Source organism: Aedes aegypti, chromosome 1 (assembly GCF_002204515.2).
Source record: "Aedes aegypti strain LVP_AGWG chromosome 1, AaegL5.0 Primary Assembly, whole genome shotgun sequence".
In the NCBI taxonomy this organism is placed as follows: Eukaryota; Metazoa; Arthropoda; class Insecta; order Diptera; family Culicidae; genus Aedes; species Aedes aegypti.
In genome coordinates this window covers 5,527,547-5,549,185 of record NC_035107.1, presented here as the reverse complement: position 1 = coordinate 5,549,185, position 21,639 = coordinate 5,527,547, and the positions used below count along the sequence as shown (strand labels likewise).

At 38.7% G+C, this 21,639-nt stretch overlaps 2 protein-coding genes across 10 annotated transcripts in view; one reads left to right on the top strand and one right to left on the bottom strand.

Moving 5' to 3' along the window:
• The window catches only part of LOC23687408 (disks large 1 tumor suppressor protein), a 181,970-nt gene extending 167,818 nt beyond the window's left edge, over window positions 1–14,152 (bottom strand). For 4 of the 9 annotated variants that reach the window (XM_021838811.1, XM_021838812.1, XM_021838814.1 and 1 more), the window contains exon 1: window positions 13,911–14,149. The gene's annotated coding sequence lies outside the window, so the exon portion shown is untranslated. Of the gene's footprint in view, window positions 1–13,910 lie in introns of all 9 variants that reach the window. The other 5 variants (XM_021838806.1, XM_021838810.1, XM_021838807.1 and 2 more) reach the window with 3 other exon arrangements.
• A 301-nt stretch (window positions 14,153–14,453) lies between these two features.
• On the top strand, window positions 14,454–15,374 carry LOC5572032. The gene is made up of 3 exons (XM_001660089.2): window positions 14,454–14,648; window positions 14,711–15,011; window positions 15,075–15,374. Exons 1-3 carry the CDS (start codon window positions 14,530–14,532, stop codon window positions 15,300–15,302), a joined length of 648 nt encoding a protein of 215 aa, XP_001660139.1. The 5' UTR covers window positions 14,454–14,529; the 3' UTR covers window positions 15,303–15,374.
• The last annotated feature ends 6,265 nt before the right edge of the window (window positions 15,375–21,639 follow it).

Sequence of the window (21,639 nt, the reverse complement as noted above, 5' to 3'; positions counted from 1 at the left end):
TGAGGCGTCGCGACGGAACGATGGAAGAATGGCGCATCTCCGCGGTCGGAAGGCTTAGTAGGCTGTGGTGCTCATCATGGTGAATCGCAGTACTAGGCAGACTTCACTTCGCTTCTGGACCTGCTATGTTTTTAGAATCTCTTCAGCGTGGTGTTATGCTCTGGAGGGTTGAGTGTATGAGTGAGCGGATCTCAGATGCCATGCTGAGAGAAAGAGCGGTTCGTTTACTACAAATTCGCTGCATTGGAGGACAGTGACTCCAGTTGGGGTGGACAATGCAGTAGAAAATGTTTAACCCTTCAGTCGTCGCGCGGTTTGCCACCGTCAGAACTACCACGCTGATGCTATGTACGATAAGCGAGGTTTTTTCACCACTGTTGTACAAAATACAACAGCGCGACGACTGAAGTGTTAAGAAAATACGATGTTAGCTAAAGAAATTTGGAAACTAAAACACAAAATTCCACAATTTCAGAATGAATTTCCTTCGAAATGCAGAATGATTTTCCTTCGAAATTCAGAATGAATTTGGCTTGAATTTCAGAATGGATTTGCTTAAAAATTAAAATTAATTTGCATCGAAGTTCAGAATGAATTTGTTTCGAAACTCAAAATAAATTTGTTTCGAATTTCAGACTGAATTTGCTTCAAAATTCATTATAAATTTCCTTCCGAATTCAGTATGACTTTCCTTCGAAATTCAGAAAGAATTTCCTTCGAAAGTCAGAATGAATTTTTCTACTTCGAATTTTGTATTTTCTAGTCATTCTTTCTTTTCGTTTCAGTATGAATTTCCTTCGAAATTTGGGATGAATTTTCATCAAAATTGAGGATGAATTTCCATCGACATTCAGAATAAATCACCATCAAAATTCAGAATGAATTAACCTTGAAAATCAGAATGAATTTCCTTCGAAATTGAGAAGGGATTTCTTTCGAAATTCAGAATGATTTTCTTCGATATTCAGAATGAATTTCTTCTTAATCCAAAATGAACTTCCTTAAAAAAATCCTTCGAAATTCAGTATGAATTTTCCTCGAAATTCAGAATAAATTTTCATTGCCTATTCAGAATAAATTCCTGATGGTATTCAGGATGAATCTCTGTCGAAAATAAGAATTAACTTCTGCCGTTTTTGTCTTGTATGGTTCATCTCAGGGCCAACGGCTTTGCTTCCCTTCCGAAAGAAGTCTTCACTATAACTGTTTGTAGTTTAGGTGAATATCTCGGGGATGGGTTTCGATCCCAGATCCTTGGCATGAGAGGCGTGTGTTCTATCCACTACACCAAGTTCGTCCCCTGGTAATGCAAGTTTCTAAGACGTACCTATTTCCAATGAAAGGTCTTTATTTTAACAAAAATGTCGTTTTTCTTTGCCTTACTCCTTATTCGTGAATCGTAATCCTTGAATTCTGGAAGCTCGAATGAATCCTTCAGAAATTATTACATGACTATTCTTCAGATTCTTACCTGTTGTTTGAGTATTGTTTCTCAGAATTCTCGAGGAAAAGCTGTTTAATGTTTCTTCCAGAGATTTCTTACCGTCAGGGTTTCCACCAGAAATTTCGTTAGATATTCCTCCACCAATTCTCCTAGAAATTCTTCAAGCAATTTTTCAAGGGATACTTAAAGGAATTTTTCACGCCTTTGCTCCAAAAATCGTTGAACACTCTAAATCTACTAGCTCCAGTAATGTCCACAGAGATTATTCTGATTTTTTCCCCAAAATCGAGATCCAAATATAATAAAAATCTACGAGATCTTTCTAAGATCACTGCAGGAGTTTCTTCAAGAAAATAAATCCACAAATGTTTATTCCAGAGTTTTAGAACAATTTCTTCAGAATTTTGCGAAATATTTTCAAGGAATCCTGCAGAGTTTCGATTGATTATTTTTCCAATCATCTAAGGAATTTTGAGATTTTGCTATCTCTGGAGAAATGACTGATCAAATTCATGGATATGTTTAAACAGGAATCTCTAGAAGTTCTAGGGAGATTGATGGAGGAATTACTATTCAAAATTGTGAAAGACATGGGACTTTTTTTATAAATTTCTGAGAGAATCATTGGAGGAACTCCTGGTAGAATCTTTAGGGGAGTTTATGTGGGTATCCTTAGAAAATTTCCAGGCATAATTCTTAACCTTCACCAGCCAACATACTTTTGCATGCTTAAAAACACGCGAATAAATTCCCAAACAAATATATTACCGTCAGATACCCCCTTGATCTGCTAAATAACTTTGCTGAAGACTCCATCCTGCTAGCTCATCAGGATGTCAAAATACAGAGGTTTGAAGAAAATTGTTTACAAGCGCCACTTAGCGAACGAATTCCCTAACATATTTTTACCACTACACTTTTTAAAATTTATGGAGGGATTATTAGAGTATAGCCCTCATTTTGCTGAACAACTTTTCGAAAACACCAACCTTCTAGCTCATCCGGATCTGAAGACACGAAGGATTGAAGAATACTTTTTACTAGTGCCACCTATCGGACGAATTGCCCACTGTCAGATAGCCCTCGTTCTTTGCCGAACTCTTTGTGCCGAAGGCTCTTATTTTTTAGCTCATCATGATCCAGAGATATAGAAAATTTAAGAAAAAATGCTGTTTTTCACTTTCACAAAGTTTTCACTGTCAGATCAGATAGCCCTCGGTTCACTGAACAACTTTGCCGAAAACACCAACTTTCTAGCTTATCCGGATCTTGAGTTATAGAAAATTTAAGAAAAAATGTTACTAGCGCCACCTATTGAACGAGTTCCCAAACAGAATTTCAGTGCCAGGGCTATTCTACTGAACAACTCTTTCGAAAACACCAACCGTCTAGCTCATAAGGATCCTGAGATATCCGTTGCAGGGACGATGTGGCCAATTTTGGTACCCCAAGACAATCCGGAATAACTCCGGAGCCACCTGCACCATATTTCCAAAACATTTAGACCTTAAACTAGAAGTTTTTCGGGAGCTTCTGAATAAATAAATAAAAAACTTATGCAGGTTTTAGTGTGTTTTCAGCATGCAAAAATATGTTGGCTGGATGAAGGTTAAAGATACCTGAATAGTTCGGAAAAAAATCACTAAATGGATTCCTGAAAAAATCATCGGAGTAATATTTGAAAAAATCTATGGGCAAATATCTTCTTTCAATTTACGAAGAAATTCATGAAAAAATACGCTAATACCAGCAGCAATTCCCCCGTATTGTCTCGTGGAATTTCCAAAAAGACCAGTGATTCCCAATCTTTTTGAAACTGCGACCCCATAGAAGTTTTACAAATATCATACGGACCCCTGAACATTTACGTTCTGGCGTGGAGCTGGCTTAGCGTGGAGTGTTTGCTTGACTTTACGAGAAGAAGCAACCTTGCAATGAATCACGAGAATGAACAGCACGTGGATAAATGAATCCTACGAGGGGAGAGGCTTCGCGAACCACTTATCGGTGTGTTCATTTTGCTTCTTCGACGTTGCATCCGTTCGCTTTTTGCGATGCTCTTCGTGACGCAAAAATGAAAAATGAATTTTGGCGAATGTTGGATCGCGAAGATGCGTCGATCATTGTTCACGAAGAAGATCCATCGCAACCCTGCTTGACTTTCAACCTCTTACTGACAAAACCACATTGGAAATGTTTCATCATAATTTGTGTAGTTGAAATAAACGAAATGAGTTACATTAAGAAAAAATGAAATACCGGAAACCTACAGCCCTCGTAAAACAAAAGCTAGGTAAGAGATTCCTGACATTTATTCATCACTAAAAATAAATTATCCTTATTCTCAATGGCTTCGCGGACCACCTAAAAAGTCGTTACGGCCGCTTAGTTATATTCTTAGCGAAATGTGTGGTCATGTTGTCAAATTTCTTCAAGATCAGCTGATTTGAAACGCCTCGTGCTAAACGAATGTTTGGACTCAATGTCGTATAGGACCGGTCCGGTTCTTAGTATGTCTTTGCTTGTATTCTTTTGCAGTTTTCCTTGTGGATTTCCTGAAGGCTTTCAGGTGAAATTCTCGGAGGAATTCGTTGATGAATTATTGGGGAAATTCTAGGTAAAATCACTGCAGTGTAAGAGTTCCTGGAGTAAATCCCTGCATGTATTTCTGTAGGAGGTTTTTAATGATTTTCTAGATAAAAATCAAGCAGGAATCCTTGGAAGAATGTTTGAATTAATCGCTTAAGGATTTTCTGGAGGAATCTATGGAGGAACTCTATTTAGATCTATTTAGATTTTTAATAAAACCAATCCTGGTGGAATTTTTGATGGAATTCTTGTAGTAATTTATTGGGAGAGATATATATAAGAATTTCTAGAGGAATAATTGAAAAACATCTGTTTAGGAATTCCTGAACTTTCGCGGGAGGAATGCTTGAACAAACCTTTAACGGATTTTTTGGTGTAATTCTTGAAAGAAGTATTGGATGAATCACTGAAGAAACCCCTTGTGGAGTTTTTGGATAAATCCCCTGAGGAATCTGTAGAAGAAAAAAATTGAAACGAATCGCTGAAGATACCCCTGGTTGAATTACTGATGGAACTTCTGGTGGATTTTAAGGAGGAATCCTAGAATCTAAGCCTTGAAAAAATCCTAGTGAAATGCATGGGCGATTTTCTGGTGATAAATTTCTTGAGGAATTTGTGATGTGATTTTTGAGTGGTGCGTGATGGAATTCATGAAACTAAATTCTAGAAAGGAATTCCTGAAGAATTTGTCTTAAGAAATTTCTGGTTCAATTTGTGGATAAATTTCTAGACGAATCATTTGTAAAATTTCTGGTAGAATCCGCAGGAAGAATATCTACTGGAATCCCGAGTATAAATATTGGATTCCTTGAAAAACTCCAAAGTAGAATAACTAGAGGAAACCACTAAAGATTCTGGATAGAATCTTCGAAGAAATTACCATATCGATCACTGTTCAGAATAACCCCCAACAGAGACCACTCATAATAACTCGCATAACTTTTGATCTCGCCATTAAAGCCGAGTTTTTACCTCGTTGTTTTTAAGCAAATGAATGAACCAAGATAAAACCTATCACAACTGAGAGATAGAGGAAGATCTTATCCTCATCGTAGCATTGTTAAATAACATGCTAATCCATTCGTTTACTTAGTAACAACAAGATACAGACTTGGCAACCAATGACTTTGAAGGCGAGATCTCAAATTAGGCGACAATTTTGGAGTTTTGCTTGGATTCTTCGTTCGAATTCCTTTGTTTGGAATTCCTCATCAATATCCATTTCTTCCGGTACTTAAATTTTAAAAGTTCTGCTCTTCTTCACTACATTTATTGCCCAGAATCGTAGAAATATTTGCAACCACTGCCACACAATTTGAATAAAAAAAAGCATAAATATTTTTACTACACTTGCCGAGATCATTCAAAACATGCGAAGAAATATAGTGCTGCTGCAACGAGCTTTGACAGTCGGTCAAACGGTTGCAGCAACATAAATCGGTTTGACTAACTTGCGGGCGGAGCCAATGCACAGTGGTCCAGGAATCAGTTTTACGCGGAAATGTGCATTTTGAGCTTTAGAATGAAACATTAGACAAAAACGGTCTTCTACAAAGTTGTTTGTATTAGTTGAGTCCTTTGTTTGGTGTTATTGAAAATTAGGGTGGACCACATTTTCATAGAAATTGTGTAACTAACTTTCTTATTTGTATGCTATATATATATGCTTCAGCAAAGTTATAGACCATTCAATTTCAAGCAACTTTGCCAAAAAAAGTTTTTTTTGTATCTCTTAAATTGACCGATTTAGAGCTGTTTTCCTGCAGTGACATAGGGTGGTCCGAACAAAACTGGTTTTCTGGCTCTAGAATTTTTAATTCAAATTTCTCATCAAAGTAGTCTATGAAACACTTTTAGAGCTTTAAAAAATGCGTAATTTGGTGAGTGAAGAAACTCGCTATCTCCTTTCGTTTAGGAGTTATTGTTGTTTTCCTCTCAAAAACATGCCTACTTTGATTGTGAATATCTCTGATTGGGGCAATAATAAAAAATATCTTTTGACGGCATTCAAAAGATAAAATAAAATTGTAAATTATGTCAAAAAATTACAGATGTGTTATTTTTGTTACTCTGATAAAATGCCTTGAAAAACAGAGGATTTTAAGTAGAAAAACTTTAATAACTTTTGAACTAAAATAGATATCAACAATCTTTTTGCATGAAAATTTGTTCTAAAAGTCGTTCATAGACCGCTTTGACGAGAAATCTGAAATAAGAAAGATAGGGCTCTAAAACTATTTTGAAGATTTTCATAGTATGTATTTTTTTATTATTTTGCATTTTGAGCATGAAAATGAAATTTTAGACAAAAATGATCTTCTCCAAAATTGTTTCTAAAAATGTAAGCTTTCATACTGTGTCATTTGAAACTAGGGTGGTCCACAATATCAGAACTTGAAATTTTGATCAACTTTGCCAACAAAAGTTTTTCTGTAGCTCAAAATTTGACCAATCTAGAGCATTTTTTCCTAATCATCGCAGGGTGGTCCAACAAAAATAAGTTTTTTAACTCTAGTTTTTTTAATATTATTTTCTCGTCAAAATCGTCTATGAACGACTTTTAGAACTTAACAAAACGCAAATTTTCATGCAAAAATATTGTTGATATCTATTTTAGTTCAAAAGTTATTAAAGTTTTCGTGATAAAAAATATTTGACTTTCAAGACGTTTTATCAGAGTTACAAAAATAACAAATCTGTAATTTTTTGATATAATATACAATTTTATTTTGTCTTTTGAACGCCGTCAAAATATAGTTTTTATGTTTGCCCCAATCAAAGATATTCACAATCAAAGTAGGCATGTTTTTGAGAGGAAAACAACAATAACTCCTAAACGAAAGGAGATAGCGAGTTTCTCCGCTCACCAAATTACGCATTTTTTAAAGCTCTAAAAGTGTTTCATAGACTACTTTGATGAGAAATTTGAATTGAAAACTCTAGAGCCAGAAAACCAGTTTTGTTCGGACCACCCTATGTCACCGTAGGAAAAAAGCTCTAAATCGGTCTATTTAAGAGATACAAAAAACTTTTTTTGGCAAAGTTGCTTGAAATTGAATGGTCTATAACTTTGCTGAAGCATGTATAATAAAATTTCTACAAATAAGAAAATTAGTTACACAATTTCTATGAAAATGTGGTCCACCCTAATTTTCAATAACACCAAACAAAGGGCTCAACTACTACAAACAACTTTGTAGAAGATCGTTTTTGTCTAATGTTTCATTCTAAAGCTCAAAATGCAGCTGTAGTATCTAGATAATTATAGCAATAGATAAAATAATTATAGCACGTAACTTTCTTTAACGATCGAACTACTATGATCAGTCTCTTTGGTTCCGACCGTTCACCCGATGGAAGCAAGTGTAACAAGTCTCCCTAATTAAAAGTTAAACACTAAAGTTAGTGCTTAAATGAAACTCCAAGTTGTTTGAAGTGTTATTTCGTCCTCCGTCCCAATACTTTAACTTGGCGACGAGTGTAAAACAGTGCAAGTTTCGGTGAGAACAATAGTATCGCGTGCGTACAAGGTCCGTTGCAATCTCGTGGTGAGTGAATAGCCTAACCTCAAATAATGGAGGGCGAAGGAGTAAGTGGTGTGGCGCAAACTGCGATGAAAAGAGAAGCAGTAGGTGCAGCTCCGATAGTTCGTGCTGGCATGTTCGGCCAGATCGAACAGTATATCGGAGAGAATTTCGGGGAATATGTGAACCGCTTGGAAATGTTTTCTTCGTCAATGACACACCGGACGACAAAAAAGTTCCGGTGCTGGTCACGGTGGCTGGTCCCAGCTTATACTCAATTGCAGCCAGATTGAGTTCACCGGAAGATCCACGTACGAAGTCGTACGCGGATCTGGTTGATCTCCTCAAAAAGCACCTCGACCCTACCACAAATATCGTCGCGGAAAGGTACGAATTCCGTCGATGTGAGCAAATGTCGTCACAGAGTGTTACCGAGTTTATTATAAGTCTCAAAGCTACTGCGCAGTCCTGCAAGTTTGGTGATTTTTTATCCGACGCGCTTAGAGATCAGTTTGTCGCGGGAATTAAGGATCAAAGTTTAAGGAAGAAGCTTCCAACGGAACCAGAGCTGACCTTCGAAAAAGCGTGTTCAATTGGCCGTAGCTGGGAGGCACCGCTCAGCCAGAATAAGGAAATGTCGTCGCAATCAAACCACGTGGTTGCTGCAATGAGGGAGAAGCGAAATCCAGTCCACAAAACGAAGCAAAATGTGACCAGAGCAGCAGAATCCAAGTCGAATCGCGCGTCTATGAAGCAATTCAAACCGTGCTACCGCTGCAGCCGTCTACACGATCCAGCTACCTGCCCGGCTCGTACTTGGACGTGCTACTCGTGTGGCAAAGAAGGCCACGTGTCAACGTGCTGCAGAATGAAGTCCAGTTCTTCGAAAAAGTTTAGTGGAAACCATCAACGTGTCGCAGAAATGGCGGGAGCAGTGGAAGTTCTTCGGTTGAATCTGATGACGGAGCCAGAGAAGCCGAACAGTATACCAAAAGCGAAGGATGGTTGCAGTTTTTCGATCTTGGAGTAGACATCTACAAGCAACATCAACTCGCTGGACAAGGCCGATTCTCCAGAGTTCGTGACATTGGATTGTCAAGGTCGTCGTCTGGATTTTGAAGTCGACTGTGGAGCCTGTCGGAGTCGGATATCCACAGATATGTATCGAACGCATTTTCCTGACTGTAAGTTAGTTCCCACTGCCTCAGAATTTGTTTCAGTTTCAGGTCAGCGCAGTATGCCAAAGGGGACCGTTGGCATCCGAGTCTCGGCACCATCAGGAATTCAAGGTCAACTGGAATTGGTGGTGATACCCACTGACCGTGCAGTGCATCCGTTATTAGGTCGTGACAGTCTTGACCTGATTTTCCCCGGATGGAGGAAGGCTTTCTCCATCAAGTCGGTTGGTAAGTCAGAACAATCCTTCGATACTGAGCTTAGAACAAGTTTTCCAAACGTATTTTCCGAGTCACCGCGAAATGCGATAACAGGTTTTACCGCTGAAATAGTGTTGAAACACGGTATTACACCTGTGTTTCATAAGGCATACACCGTTCCTTTCGCACTTCGAGAAAAAGTTGACAAAAGTCTCGATACACTAGTTCAGGATGGCATCCTAGTTCCAGTTCGTTCGTCACCTTGGGCAAAACCAAAGTGCTAGTGCCTAAAAAAGATGGCACAGTCAGAATCTGTCTTGACGGCAAAGCCGCACTCAATAGTCGTACTACCGTGGATCATTATCCGTTACCTCGGGTTGACGACATTTTAGCTAAATTAGCGAACTGGAAAGTTTTTTGCAAGATTGATCTTTCGGGAGCATACTTACAAGTCACGCACTTGAAAGCTTCGCAAGTGTTGTGTACTGTGAATACTCAACGAGGACTTTATCAGTATACGCGGATGCCTTTTGGCCTTTCGTCCGCCCGGCGATTTTTCAATCGATAATTGACCAGATATTGGTGAATTCACCAGGAATTCCTTATTTGGATGATATTATAGTTGGTGGTCGCAACCGTGAAGAGTGTCATGCAAATCTTTTAATTGTTCTAAAAAAGCTTAACGATCGTAACGTTAGAATTAACCTGAGCAAATCATGTTTCTATGTAGAAAAGGTCAATCACCTTGGGTATACCATCACGGCAGATGGTATACGGCCTGATGAGTCGAAGGTTAAAGCCATATTGGACGCTCCGTCACCCAAAAATGTTACTCAGCTACAAGCGTATCTGGGACTATTAAACTACTATCACAGATTCCTCCCTAATCTGTCGATAGAACTACGTCCTTTGTACAATTTGCTAAAGAAAAATATCAGATTTGTTTGGTCTTCAAACTGCCAGACGGCGTTTGAAAACACGAAGTCGTTGTTAGTGGAAAACGATCTACTAGAGCCTTATGATCCTTTAAATCCGATCATTTTGGCAGTTGACGCCAGCCCTTATGGCGTAGGAGCTGTCCTGTTGCATGTGGTGAACAGCGAGGAAAAACCTGTGTGTTTCGCATCCTTCACCTTGACTCCGGCTCAAGTAAATTATGCTCAAGTGCATAAGGAAGCTTTGGCTGTTATTTTTGGAATAAATAAGTTCCATAAGTACCTGTATGGTGCCAAGTTTAAGCTTGTTACAGATAACAGTGCTATTAAAGAAATTTTCAATCCAGTCAAAAGCACTTCGGTAATCGCAGCAGCAAGATTGCAGAGATGGGCTGTGATTTTGTCTTAATTATGATTACTCGATAGAACATCGACCAGGGAAGTTCATGAATCATGCTTATGCTCTTTCGCGTCTTCCATTGAACGAGCCTGTAAGAATGATGTGTAACTCGGACGCATGTCTTGAACATACTGATTTATTTGACGGTTTCTCTCAAGATACATAACAATGAAGTGTATATGTGTGTGTGCTCCATAAGGAAGGTATCATAACGAGGGGTCATACAACAGTCAATTACTAACTATGTTACAGAGCCCACAGATGTGGAGCATATAAGCCTTGGCCTGAAAAATGTATCAACTTGTCCGAACATTGTCAATCTTGAACTAGTACGGGAACATAAGAAGTCCGATCCTACTTTGGTTAAGGTTCGTGACTACGTCTCACAGGGTTGGCCCAAGGCGTTGGACCCCGCTTTAAAATCTTATTTCCAAATCAATTCGCGTCTTGGAATTGATGAAGACGTCTTGTACTTCAACGATCGGGTTGTCATTCCCAACAGTCTGAAGTCAGCTTTAATTGAACAATTACATGCTAACCATGACGGTATTGTAAGAATGAAAATGCTTGGGAGAACATACGTATGGTGGAAAAGTTTTGACAAGGATCTGAACGATTTCGTTCAATCTTGTGATGTCTGTCAACAGCATCAACCGGTGCCGCGAGAAAAGATAGATACGGCATGGCCAAAATGCCAAACACCTTTTCAAAGGCTTCACCTGGATCTTTTTTATTTTGAAGGGCAGACAGCCTTAATCATTATTGACGCCTACTCGAAATTTATCGATGTCCGTTTGTTGAAAAGCTCTACAAGTGTTCAATTGATTGAACAACTCGAGTCGTTTTCGCTGTCTTTCGGATTACCGAAGAAGTCGTTTCTGATAACGGCCCGCCCTTTAATGCTGAACTTTTCATTACATTTTTGGAAGCTAATAGCGCCAAGGTCTCCAAAACGCCACCCTACCACCCACAATCAAATGGATTGGCGGAGAGAGGTGTGCGTACGGTCAAAGATGTTTTAAAAAAGTGCCTTTTAGATCAAAGATGTAAGCAGTTGTCGATAGCTCGGAAAATTAATCGATTTTTAATTTATTATCGGAATACTCCGACAACAACACCAAATCGTTCTCCATCCTCCATGATTTGCTCTTACACACCTCGAACTCTAATGAATTCGGTAAATCCCCGAAAAGTAGAAATCAGTCCTCCAACGCCGCCCCCTTCGGTTGCTGAGAAACTTAAGTTAATTGCAACTGAAGTTACGGTAAATAAAACGTATAAGCCGGGAGATAAAGTTCTGTATCGCAATCACTTCAAGGACATCGTACGATGGGTACCTTCAATAGTTCTTCAAAAGTTCAGTCCTTTAACATACTTAATCAGTATCGAAGGAAATGTTCGTATGGTACATGTTAACCAAATCCGACTTTCAAATCTGTCCGATAAGTTCCACCCTTCGTTGCCTGTCGCTCTACCGGGTTCATCGCAGATCATCGATGGTGACGATCGTTTGATTCGTGAAAACAGACCTGATCCTCAACCCGACGTTCAGAAACCAGCAAGAACTTGCCAACAAAACAAGCAGAGCAAGAAAAAGAAGCATACAAAACGCCGATGAAGTGAATCCAAGTCCCCAAAAGTTAGACGATCAGATCGACTAAAGGGACAACCAAGACTAAAATACCCTAAATAATTTGAATATTATTTAAAACAAACAAATATGAAAACTGGATTGTAAAATATTGTTGAATTTGTTAAGCCGGGAGAGATTGTAGTATCTAGATAATTATTATAGCAATAGATAAAATAATTATCTAGATACTACAATCTCTCCCGGCTTAACAAATTCAACAATATTTTACAATCCAGTAGGCGAATTCCGGCGCGTATTTTCTTCGAAGAAAAGAAAATTTTCTTGCTGGTGGATTATGGAAGAAAATTTCTTCTCTTCGAAGAAAATGTGCGCCGGAATTCACCTACAGTTTTCATATTTGTTCGTTTCAATACTTTAGCAGCTTTCCGCGTAAAACTGATTCCTGGACCATAGTGCAATGTTGGTCAAACCGTCTGGGCGTCTGTGAGCTGCGTTACTGATTTCATGAATTTTAGTCATGGTTCCAGCATACGTACTGTGAGGAAGTAATGAAGTGTGATTGAATTATCTATTCAGTCGAAACAGAACAACAAGCAGGCTTAGAAAAATATGAGCATGCAAACCAAGTAACAATATTCTGTCAGCTATTGGTCTAATCTTGGCTCGCACAGACGCTTTGAAGAATACGCTTTAAAACACGTACTTCATGATTTAATGATTTAAATTGTCACTTTTCATCGTCAAAATTGAAAACGTACAGCTGGCGTTACGGTAAAATGATTCATAATTTAATGACTTTTGGTCATTGTGGATTTTCATAACATGAAAACATACTTTGCTTCCAATTTCATGACACTTTCTCCTTGTTTGGAGTGCCACATTTCCCCCCGTGATTCTTGTTGTAATTCAATAAAATATTCTTTTATACTTAAACACAGAATAAATTTGCAAAATCCTCAAAACACGAAGTAAATTAGAATGCAGTTTGCAATTTTAAGAATTGTAATAACATATTTTGGATTGCGGAATAAACCGCTCTCATTTTACATGCAACATATTTTTTACACTTTTTCCTCTAGTTATAGCTTTTGTTCTCGCCAGAAGTACATAACAGACCCAATAAGAAAAACACGATCCTAAAAATAATACTTTACAATAAATCTATGCTTTTTCAATTTTTGCGCTCTCATTCTCTCTCTGTTTGTCCTAGATTCACTCGTTTGCGGACCATGCTCTATCTAGAGACAGACACTGAAAGAATATCAAAATGCCACCACGTCAAAATCCGATTAGAAAGAAAAAGCACCGACAAGCACAATATCCTAGCAATTATTGCATACACAGTGAGGTGCGTCGTTCGTCGTTCCCTCCCACCCTTCCTGGTCGTTGATCAAATTTCCCACTATTAGAAAGGATCCACCTGACGGACAACCTGTCAGAATGATTTCCCGCACCACATTTCCCGTGAGCAAACGTGTGCCATACAAAAATAGCACGCCGTCCGTCCACTCGATAGGAACACTGGATTATCCCAATCGTGGACCGATTGAAATGTATGTACACAAAAACAATACACGGCCTGCTCTGATGGAAGCGATTTTTTTCCTCTCCCACTATTGCAAGGAGGAAAACAGCAGCAGGCGATGGATTTTTTTTTTTGTTCAGGAACTGCACACCAATACCAAAGCAACCAGAAAAGAATCGGAAAACTGCGATGCGACGAAAGGCATGTTGGACTTTTCTCTCCCATCCGTTTTCTCTCGAATGGTGCTCTGGTTGTCCTGTCAGCCTGTACCTCAACCCTCCCTCGCCCAACACCTGTTTCGTCCAGAAGCGCGAGAGTTATGTATGCATTCACAATTTTCATCTATTTTTCTCAGATTAGAAAATTTCTTTCCCCTAATGGGTTTATTCCACTTTCATCCATTCGCCTGATCTCAATCACATTCTTCACCGTGAAATTTCTTCTTTAGCACGCGAATTTCGCCCTATATTGATCAATATACCCGAGAAAAAAACGACACTCAAAAGGAAAACTCGATTTTTACCACTGACACAGGTGCCTTTGCGCGAAAAAACCGAGCAAAAAGCAGGGACCTTCGAATTTTTCACTCGATTCGCGTCCGATTGCACGACAATGGCTTTACCAGTGCTAGGAATCCGTTCCGTAACGTTGGTTTCCGCCGCACCAATCCGTTCAAAATTTTCACTTTTCTTCCTGCTCGCTGGCAAAAGTGTCCTGCTCGCGGTCGCTTGCTTCGATCGTTTCTATCTATGCTATCCGTCCGAATCACACCAACAAACCATCCAACAAGAATCGCTCGCATTTATGGCCTGCTGTGGTGGTTTGACGTCGTTTCGATCCAACATAGCACACTCAGTTTCTTTTTGCGTTTGTATGCTCTTACACAAACGTGTTTGTGTGGCGTAATTTTCCTGATGGCGCACATTGACGGGTTTAGCGGGTGGTTCAACTGCAGTCAAATGTGGAAAACTCACCACGATTTTAGGGGATGAAATCGGTGAGTGACGATAGGGTTGGCATCGCTCGCAATCCGCCCTGACGGATGTTTCATGTGCTCACAGATAGATGGCTTCCAACGTCAGTCCGATTCGATGTAAACATAAACAGTGTAGCAGCAGTAGGCGCAGATTTCCCATGCGATCATGGCATTATTACATAAAAAGCACAGCGAAATACCGGAGGATGCCGTGAGATTGAACGAAAGGGAGGCCTTGATCTACTTTATGAAACTGGTAGATGGATGGCCGGACAAGTGGGAAATGTAAGTGTTCTGATACCCTTAACCAATCGCCTAAGCTTCACTGAAATGTCAAATCCTTTCAGATGGCCCTTGACGTTCACCCCTGGAATTCTGGGAGCAACGACGGTCATGTCCAGCATCTACATCAATAGCCACTACCGATCGAAGCTCAAACTGGGCAACTATGGACGTCTATCCAGTTATATACCGGCCGTGGTCCTGCCGGCAATCATGACCACATTTTTCCACAAGAGTTTCATCGTGCCGGACGTGGTGCTCAACACACGGCAATGTGCGGTTTGTGTTCAAACCAGGGCTGGACTGTTACAGGCAGGGTTCAGCACCGCTTACCCGATGCTGCTAGCACCGATGTCTGCCTTCATGGTTTGCATTTTCTGTCAATACGAACCCGATCAAGGTAGCCATGACTATCATATTTCTTTTTAGTTCGCCACCCGACATTTCACTTACCGTTTGCCGTCGATTACCGAGCAGCCGCGGGAAGTGCTCAAGATGTACAAAAAGCTGTCCAGTCCGCTCATGATGCCGGTGATTGCCCTGCTGGCATTCAATATGATGGCGTCGATGTTCCTTACCGGCAAAGAGATGCAGACTGTGTACAAAATTAATCTGACACTGCAGGACAGGGAGCAGGCGGAGGAGTTGGAGGATTGATGAATTGTTTAGTTTGTTGTTCATTTAGTTGTAACTATGTAGATAAATGCTGCGAAAAAATAAGGATTTTCATTGACTTACTTACACAATACTATACGGATGTAGAATCTGTATTCTATATTCCGACTACGCGTTGGAAGAAAAATTTTGATTTTTGAAAAATTGAAAGACTTCGTATGGGAAATTTTTCCAATTCTGTCAAACAAGTTTTTACTTGTCTTGAGCGAAACAGCATACTTAGCTTAATATCAAAGATAGCTATGCTCATTAATTGTTCCGATGGTTGCGACATTCAGCAACAATTCCAGAAGATTTGATTATAAATCTATGCTTCCTTCCGTGACATCCATGAAAATGCAGTGTTATACTCGGTCTTTAGTAACAATGGATCTCACACTTTTTTTCTCTGTTCGGATGCGCCACTGCGACCATCATTTAGATCTATTGTGGCATTACGCGTATCCTTAGTGTATAGTGCAAGTCGCATTACTCCATTTCCATTGATAGGTAATGAAGCATAAATTTATGTACAGTTCTTGTTGTGATTCCTCAGAGATTGATAAAAATCGAATGTGATGAAAAGGTCCCACTATTTACACCCTTCAAAGAGATTTACATCTCAGCAGAGGCGCGCCCCTTAGCAAACATAATCGGTTAATTTTCTGAGGAATCAAATCGGTACCTACTATAGATATTCGATTATGCAACGGAATCTAGTCCCATCCTTGCTTTGCTTTTAGTTTAGTTCCAGAAAAATACTAGAACTGCTAGGGCTTTGTACTAGCAGCACAACCAAACAAGCTAGACAATTTGTTTAGTACTTCTGAATTCACGTGAGTCCTTGAATTACCAGTACTTAAGAGATCTTGTTGAGGTTATACTCATCATTGCCATCCTGGCTTCAAGTGTAGTCTCGAGACAGACCAACTCCGAGTCTCTAACCATATGCTAGGTAAAATGCATTCAATTTGAGAAACTGTTGCCAGTAACAAGGACTTTGTACCGCGAATCCTAGCCCCACAACCAAGTCGAGACTAGGGTTCAAATTGGTAGATCTTACCCAGTATTGCCACATTTTTTCCGACTCTCATCTGTGTTTTCGGCTGAAAAAATCTTTTTTATCTTAAGTCAACCTCCAAAAATCTTGGTAAAAATCTGTGTCGCAAAACCATCCAAAACTTTTATTTTTAAGATCAGAAAGAATTTTTACAAGCGGATTTTGACTGTTTTTGGGTTGGGAAAAATCTTGAAATTCACTCTACAGTAGCCAAGCAAAGCAAATCACAGTCAGCGAAGCCAGTGAAATTCACGCCCATCGCTGTTGTACACTCAAAATAATCCAAACGTCATTGTTACGTGAAAACATACGTGATTTTTTTTCCATCGCACTTTCCACGTAGCTCTTACGTTAATCATAGGTAGCCCAGAATGAACTTTTGAACTTCGTCCATTCCACCGTCGCTAAACGTAAGAGCTACGTGGATTTTCCGGTAGCCTTTACGAAGCGTTTCAATAGGACCTAGATGGTTTTACATTAAATTTAACTGTAATAAAGACCAATCTTATTTCTAATAGGCTTTGGAAGAAAACTACTCCCCAATTGGAAAATGTAAACAAACTTAAAAGATTGTGATATTTTTGTTGTCAATCTGAGCATTTTGAATCCTGTTTCTTCAATTTTGTGAGTTTGGTCTGTCTTGTTGTAGCCTTCGCGTGCTATAATTGATAGAGGTTATAAATCACGTATTAAATATGAAGTAATGCAGGGATTCTTCGGTATTCAAAGCATATTTACCTTGAAATCAATCTTACACAGTGTTTAAAGCAGCAGCAGCTTCTGAAGTTCTTCAAAAATCAAGCGGGCGCCATCTTAAGATTTGAGCTCAATATCGAATGTACGTACACTATGCGATGTCAAAATGAACTCAGGCACCTACGTGAATTCCACGTAAGCGTGATAGGTAACCTCAGTACCGAGTCACTATTTGGTGGTTATGAATGGTTTAGTGATTTTTATCTTAGTCAGGTGAAGTGGAGGTAAAATGAATTTGGAATGATCTACGTGATTTTTCACGTAGCAATGACGTTTGGATTTTTTTGAGTGGTGGCAAAAAGCCATGAAAATAGCAAAACACCCGTTGCTAAGGGCAACCCAAAATGACTGTAGAGAAATGTTCTATGGACCTATGCACGGGTTCACTATTTGACGTTTTAGCGGTGCCGTGTTATTTATGTGACCATGGAAACTAGTGAATTCGGCACCGCTCAAACGTCAAATTAATGAACTCGTGCATTGATCCATATTGCATATTAGTGAACTCGTGCATCGGTCAATTTCCCGCATTTAGAGCCTTCAATGACCCCAACGATTTAGAAAATTCATGCACCTAATATGGACCAGTGCAAGAGTTCACTAATTTGACGTTTGAGCGGTGCCGAATTCACTCGTTCCCATGGTCACGTAAATAACACGGCACCGCTCAAACGTCAGATAGTGAACTCGTGCATCGGTCCATAGGCTACTTGATGAGATTCACGTTTTTAAACTACTGTACTGGGCAGAGCCACGTGATTTTCTTGAAATTCAAGCCTACTACTATAACCATTCCCAGCACTGCTTGTCATCAATTTTTAATTTAAACTAAATAATTTAAACTAAATAATTATAAGTTAAAAGTACTAAAAGTTTTTAAAATATTAAAATTCTTAGGTTTTTGAGAAAAACTAAACAGAGTACAGGAATTTATGTTTTATATCTTCCAAAACCGTGTCATAAACTTGTATAATATCTTAAAATCTTTAAAATCTTCTTCATGCCAAAATTCTGTGATCTGTGATCACAGAAATCTGTAGGCAATAACATGAAAAAATCTGTGTAATTACTGATAAATCTGTGTATGTGGCATCACTGATCTTACCTCGTAACGCACCACGAAAAGGTGATCTATCCGCGTTACGGGTAATATCACACTTACATTCTTTCTCTTCCGTAATGACCATAAGAACGTGGCCGGCGCCGTTATTGACTTTATAATGCTTTGAATTATCGAAATTGTATATTAAAGACGGTAAGCTACTCCCAAGCTCCGTCTGTTGGTTCCTTGTTCAATTTTGATTTTTCAGATCAATCACATAGTAGCAACTACGGATTGTACGGTCATCAATGCTCATGCTCATGCTTATTATGTATGTAGGTTGGCAATTGGGTCCTAAAATGTTTAATGAAATCTTGTTTTTATTTAATGACACGAAAGAGCATGTTACTGCAACTATTATAGCAATTTTTCCCGCTCAAATAACGGCTACATCATATTTAAACTTTAATTAAAAAATTGGGTCCATAAATGAACCTTGACACTTCTGATCATGTTTGACGTTCGCTTAATCGACAAAAATACCACAAGGCTTTTAGTTTTAACACTGGGGTTGTTCCTATCTGACATTTCGGAAGGGACACGGAAAGCAAAATACACCCAAAATTTGAGTTTAAGCCAAGGAGTGTGACAAAATCTAAAAACATGTTTTTTGGACTTGAACTAAAGAAAAACATTAGAAAATTGAGTAAACATGTGTTTTTGGCCTAAACTTAAGCGTTTGGCATTAAAATTGGGACAGGTCTTTAGGACCCTATTATAATATTCACCGGTCGAAACGAAAATATTGCAGAGTTGAAAAAACCGTGACAACACACACAACAACATTGCCGTCCACGCATTCCCGGTGTCACTTGTGAGCTATAATTTCAATTGTGTATCACCAGCCAGATACAGATATCACTTCACACATAACATCTTTTGGGGTCTACCGTGCTGCATCACTATTGTGTGGTCTATAAGCTTAAGGTCACATAAACAGGAAAACGATCAACATATTAGTAAAAATTGCGAATACTACGCGTACAAAGTCGAAAAGTCGCTATAGAGAATAGTGATACCAATGAAATATTTTTCAAGGGACCGAAAAATGTCGCTATAGAGAGCTTTTGTCACTATAAAAATTGTCGAGCTCCGACTGTACTATAATACAAATATCTTTACATTAAATTTAAACTTTCGTTACCTCCATTCCTTGCTTATAGTTCAGTATTGGAAGCTTTGTGGTAATGCAACTGTTATCACTGTTCTGAAAGAGATTTTAGTTTAATATCTATTGTTCTATCACTCATAATATTCATTTTCTTCAGTTTTTTTTTTTACAAATACACCTCTTGAATATTCATTTACACTGGCAATTTGTATCACCCCATTGTATTGATATCACCCTACACTGAAAACAGCTTTGAAGTGAAAATTACTACGCTCAAAATTGATCTTTGCACGAGTTCACTAATTTGACGTTTGAGCGGTGCCGAATTCACTGGTTTCCATGGTCACATAAACAACGCGGCACCGCTAAAACGTCAAATAGCGCATTCGTGCATAGGTCCATAATCCAAACATCATTGCTACATGAATACATACGTGGTTTTTTTCCATCGCACTTTTCACGTAGCTCTAACGGAAATCATAGGTGATGAAGAATGAACGCATGAACCAATGAACTATTTTCTTTCCATCGGAGAACTACGTAAGGGTTACGTGAATTTTTCGTAAATTCCACCATCAAGGGAATTGATGGAAGCTAAAGAAAGCTTCCTGTAAATGTCAATTGAAATCTGTGTTAATATAATCTGCTTTGCTTTGCTTTATTTTCTGCAATTTCATATATTTTTTTTATAAAACGAAATATATACACAATAATTATGAAACTTTTATTAGCTGACTGCAGCTACCATGGTAGATGTGAAACCTCAGTTAAAACATTTTCGTCACAGAATACTTATAGAATAAACACACATTTGTATCGGAATTGGTGGGTTGCTGCATACTTCCGCTTCTAGATACAAGTAGGATTAGATTCTTTCACCGGGTTTTTGCAGGTACCGCTCCTGTTACAGTGAGAATGTAATAAAAGGGATTGAATAGTAAAACATTCGCAAAATTAGATGATTTACTCACGTTTAGCTGTCAGCGAGAGAAAATTATTTCATTCAACACCGGATCGCCTTAAGCCGCTTGACTCATCAAAAAAGCTATGCAATTCTGGCCCTAAGAAGTGTAATTTATACCAAAACGCTATTGCAGAAACCAAAACAGAATTTACCTAAAAATTCATGTTATTATAGCGGTCGAAACAATTACTCTTAAAGCTTGTCTTGGACTGACGCCATCACAACACAGAATGAATTGCAGAGTGAAAACGATCAAAATAAATCAATCTATGTACGTAATTTCCACGTAGGATTGATAGATCAACCGCAGTGAAATTTAGCGGAGCTTCATTTCATATATACCTATGGTTCAGTGCTTGCTACCTTAGTCATGTAGGAGTCGAAGAGAATTTATTTTCAAGGGTTTACGTGATTTTTCACGTAACAATGACGTTTGGATTATTTTGAGTGTACAATAGGGGTTACAATTGACAGACTCGCATCAACGATTTTCAACCGAAGTGAACTCATGATTACCATAAGAAGAAGTTTTGTAGTTTTTACTATTATGACAGAATTTTGTCGAGGCTTCACTAATGAATACTATATTACTATTGATTAGTTAAATATAAAAGAAAACTCTGTTATTTGAACTGTGTTGATGAAACTGCTGCATAGTTCATGGCGTTCAGTCACTTTAAAAAAAATCTTCAATACTGTGTCATTGAAAACTATTTATATTTATGTTATGCTTAACAACAGGATTAAACATTGATAAATTTTACACAAACCTAACCATAATTATACGCATATTTTACGGTGTTTCGTCAGCTGGTATTTTTATGTATTAGGATCCGTTGAGCCTTAAAACCATATAACGTACAATCGTTGTGCTTCCCGAACTTGTTCCCAGGATGACCTGGAGATGCAAACAGCAGCAAACAGATGAAGAAAACAGTAATTAAGGGTTTCATCACAGACAAACAGACGTAACACTTAGAACAAATCTCGATAAAAATTATAGTCACGAGGGCATGTACGCCCAATGCTAAAGTCAGTGTGTTTGGCCGACGGACCAACAGATGGCGGTAGTGTGTAAACGTCAAATACGAACAAAAACGAAGCGAGCGCTGCGGGTGGCGGATTGGCTACCTACCATATTTTTGAACCGATCGTTAAAAAGGTGGTCGATGGACAATGATGAGAGTGTGACGTCTGTTTGTCTGTGGTTTCATTCTACTTCGTCGTAAGAGCTACTATTCGTCGTATCAAAATTAAAATGTTCCACTACGGCGGTTATTCCAACTTACCTGCAACATAGATTCACTTTCCAAATGTAATTTTGGAAAGCTTTTATGATTCGTCCAA